We start from the raw sequence: 3391 nt of genomic DNA, 5'->3' as shown, positions 1-3391 counted from the left end.
CATATTAGGTATAAGGTCGAGGTGAATACCAAGGTCATGTACAGCTGTAAGGTCGAGGTGAGTACCAAGGTCATGTATAGCTGTAAGGTCAAGATGAATGCCATGGTCATTTATAGCTGTAAGGTCAAGGTGAATGCCATGGTCATATGTAGGTGTAAGGTTAAGGTGAATGCCAAGGTCATATGTAGACATAAGGTGAAGGTGAAGGTCAAGGTCATATTAAGTATAAGGTCGAGGTGAATACCAAGGTCATGTATAGCTGTAAGGTCAAGGTGAATGCCATGGTCATATGTAGGTGTAAGGTTAAGGTGAATGCCAAGGTCATATGTAGACATAAGGTCAAGGTGAATGCCAATGTCATACATAGGCATAAGGTGAAAGGGAATGCAAGGTTATGCATAGGCATATGATGAAAGGGAATGCAAGGTCATACATAGGCATAAGGTCAAGGGGAAAACCTAGGTCATATGTAGGCATGAGGTCAAGGGGAAAGCCAAGGTCATACATAGGCATGAGGTCAAGGGGAATGCCAAGGTCATACATAGGCATACGGTCAAGGGGAATGCCAAGGTCATATGTAGGCATAAGATCAAGGGGAAGGCCAAGATCATACATAGGCATAATGTCAAGGGGAATGCCAAAGTCATACATAATGTTAAGGGGCGAAGGTCATACGTAGGTGTAAGGTCAAGGGGATTGCCAAAATCATACGTAGGTGTCAAGGTCAAGGGAATGCCAAGGTCATATGTAGGCATGAGGTAATGGGAATGCCAAGGTCATTTGTAGGCATAATGTCAAGAGGGATGACAAGGTCATATGTAGGCATAAAGTAAGGGGGATGCCTAGATCATACATAGGCATAAAGTCAAGGGGAATACCAAAGGCATATGTAGGCATAAGGTCGAGGGGAATTCCAAGGTCATAAGTGGACACAAGGTCAAGGGGAAAGCCAAGGTCATACATATGTATAAGGTCAAGGGGAATGCCAAGTTCATATGTAGGCATAAGGTCAAGGGAAATGCCAAGTTCATATGTAAGCATAAGGTCAAGAGGAATAATAAGGCTGTACGTAGGTGTAAGGCGAAGGGGAATGCCAAGGTCATATGTAAGCATAAGGTCAAGGGGAATGCCAAGGTCATATGTAGGTGTAAGGTCAAGGGGAATGCCAGGGTCATATATAGGCATAATGTCAAGGGGAATGCCCAGGTCATATGTAGGCATAAGGTCAAGGAGAATGTGAAGGTCATGTGTAGGCATGAGGTCAGGGGGAATGCTAAGGTATGTAGGTGTAAGGTCAAGGGGAATACCAAGGTCATTTGTAGGCATAGGGTCAAGGGAAATGTCAAGGTCATATGTAGGTGTAAGGTCAAGGGGAATGCCAAGGTCATATGTAGGAACAAGGTCAAGGGGAATGCTAAGGTCATTTGTAGGCATAAGGTCACGGGCAATGCCGAGGTCATATGTAAGCATAAGGTCAAGGGGAATGCCAAGGTCATACATAGGCATAAGGTCAAGGGGAATGGCAAGGTCATACATAGGCATAAGGTCAAGGAAAATGGCAAGGTCATACATAGGCATAAGGTCAAGGAAAATGCAAAGACCATATGTAGGCATAAGGTCAAGGGAAATGCCAAGGTCATACATAGGCATAAGTTCAAGGGGAATGCCAAGGTCATACGTAAACATTAGGTCAAGGGGAATGCCAAGGTCATATGTAGACATAAGGCCAAGGGGGATGCCAAGGTCATATGTAGGTATAAAGTTAAGGGGAATGCCAAGGTCATATGTAAGCATAAGGTCAAGGGGAATGACAAGGTCATATGTAAGCATAAGGTCAAGGGGAATGCCAAGGTCATGCATAGGCATAAGGTCAAGGGGAATGGCAAGGTCACACATAGGCATAAGGTCAAGGAGAATGCCAAGGTCATATATAGGCATTAGGTCAGGGGGAATGCCAAGGTCATATATAGGCATTAGGTCAGGGGGAATGCCAAGGTCATATGTAGACATAAGGCCAAGGGGAATGCCAAGGTCATATGTAGGTATAAAGTTAAGGGGAATGCCAAGATCATACATGGGTGTAAAGTCATGGGGAAATGCTAAGGTCATATATAGACATAATTACAAGGGGAATGCCAAGGTCATAGGCATAAGGTCAATGGGAATTCCAAGACCATGCATAGGCATAAGTTGTGGGAAATGCCAAGGTCTTATGCAGGCATAATGTCAATGGAAATTCTAAGGTCATACATAGGCAAAGGTCAAGGGGAATGCTAAGGGCATATGTAGGCATAAGGTCAAGGCAAATGCCAAGGTCATATGTAGGCATAACATCAAGGGGAATGCCAAGGCCATATTATAAGGTCAAGTGGTATGCCAAAGTCATATGTAGGTACAAAGACGAGGGAAATGCCAAGGTCATATATGGTCACAATGTCAAGGGGAATGCCAAGTTCATATTTAGGCATAAGGTCAAGGGAAAAGCCCAGGTCGTATGTGGGCATAAAGTCAAGGGGGAATGCCAAGGTCATACAAAGGCATAATGTCAAGAGGAATGCCAAGTTTGTACATAGGCATAAAGTCAAGGGGAATATCAGGGTCATATATACTGTAGGCATAAGGTCATGGGGAATGCCAAAATCATATGTATATGTAAGGTCAAGGGGAATGCCGAGGTCATATATAGGCACAAGGTCATGGGGAATGCCAAAGTCATATGTATGTGTAAGGTCAAGCAAGGGGAATGCCAAGGTCATACATAGGCATAAGGTGAAGGGGAATGAGGTCATAAAGTCAAGGAGGATACCAAGGTCATACGTAGGCATACGGTCAAGGGGAATGCTAAGGTCATATGTAGATATAAGGCCAAGGGGAATGCCAATGTCATATGTAGGCATAAAGTTAAGGGGAATGCAAAGGTCATAATGGGCATAAGGCCAATTGAGATGCCAAGGTCATACATAGGCATGAGGTCAAGGGGAATGCCAGTGACATACAGAGGCATAAGGTCATGGGTAATGCCACTGTATTACATAGGCATATGGTCAAGGGAATGCCAAGGTCATACATAGGCATAAGGTGAAAGGGAATGAGGTCATGCATAGACATAAGGTCATGGAGAATACCAAGGTCATACATAGACGTAAGTTCAAGGGAATGCTAAGGTCATATGTAGACATATGGCCAAGGGGAATGCCAATGTCATACATAGGCATAAGGTTTAGGGGAATGCAAAGGTCATAATAGGCCTAAGGCCAAGCGAGATGCCAAGGTCATACATAGGTATGAGGTCAAGGGGAATGCCAAGGACATACAGAGGCATAAGGTCATGGGGAATGCCACTGTATTACATAGGCATATGATCAAGGGAATGCCAAGGTCATACATAAGC

At 44.2% G+C, this 3391-nt stretch overlaps 1 protein-coding gene across 1 annotated transcript; it reads right to left on the bottom strand.

The window, feature by feature from the left end:
* Window positions 1-741: 741 nt before the first annotated feature.
* Window positions 742-2076, bottom strand: LOC136836220 (protein FAM186A-like). Its single transcript, XM_067100222.1, has one exon. It carries the CDS (start codon window positions 2074-2076, stop codon window positions 742-744), a length of 1335 nt encoding a protein of 444 aa, XP_066956323.1.
* Between the last annotated feature and the right edge of the window lie 1315 nt (window positions 2077-3391).

The sequence above is a fragment of the Macrobrachium rosenbergii genome, chromosome 56 (genome assembly GCF_040412425.1).
Source record: "Macrobrachium rosenbergii isolate ZJJX-2024 chromosome 56, ASM4041242v1, whole genome shotgun sequence".
NCBI lineage: Eukaryota > Metazoa > Arthropoda > Malacostraca > Decapoda > Palaemonidae > Macrobrachium > Macrobrachium rosenbergii.
This window is presented reverse-complemented; position numbering and strand designations above follow the sequence as displayed.

Coding starts and splice junctions, on each gene's coding strand:
- LOC136836220 (XM_067100222.1), bottom strand. CDS start 2,076: ATGTATGATCTTGGCATTCCCCTTAACTTTATACCTACATATGACCTT.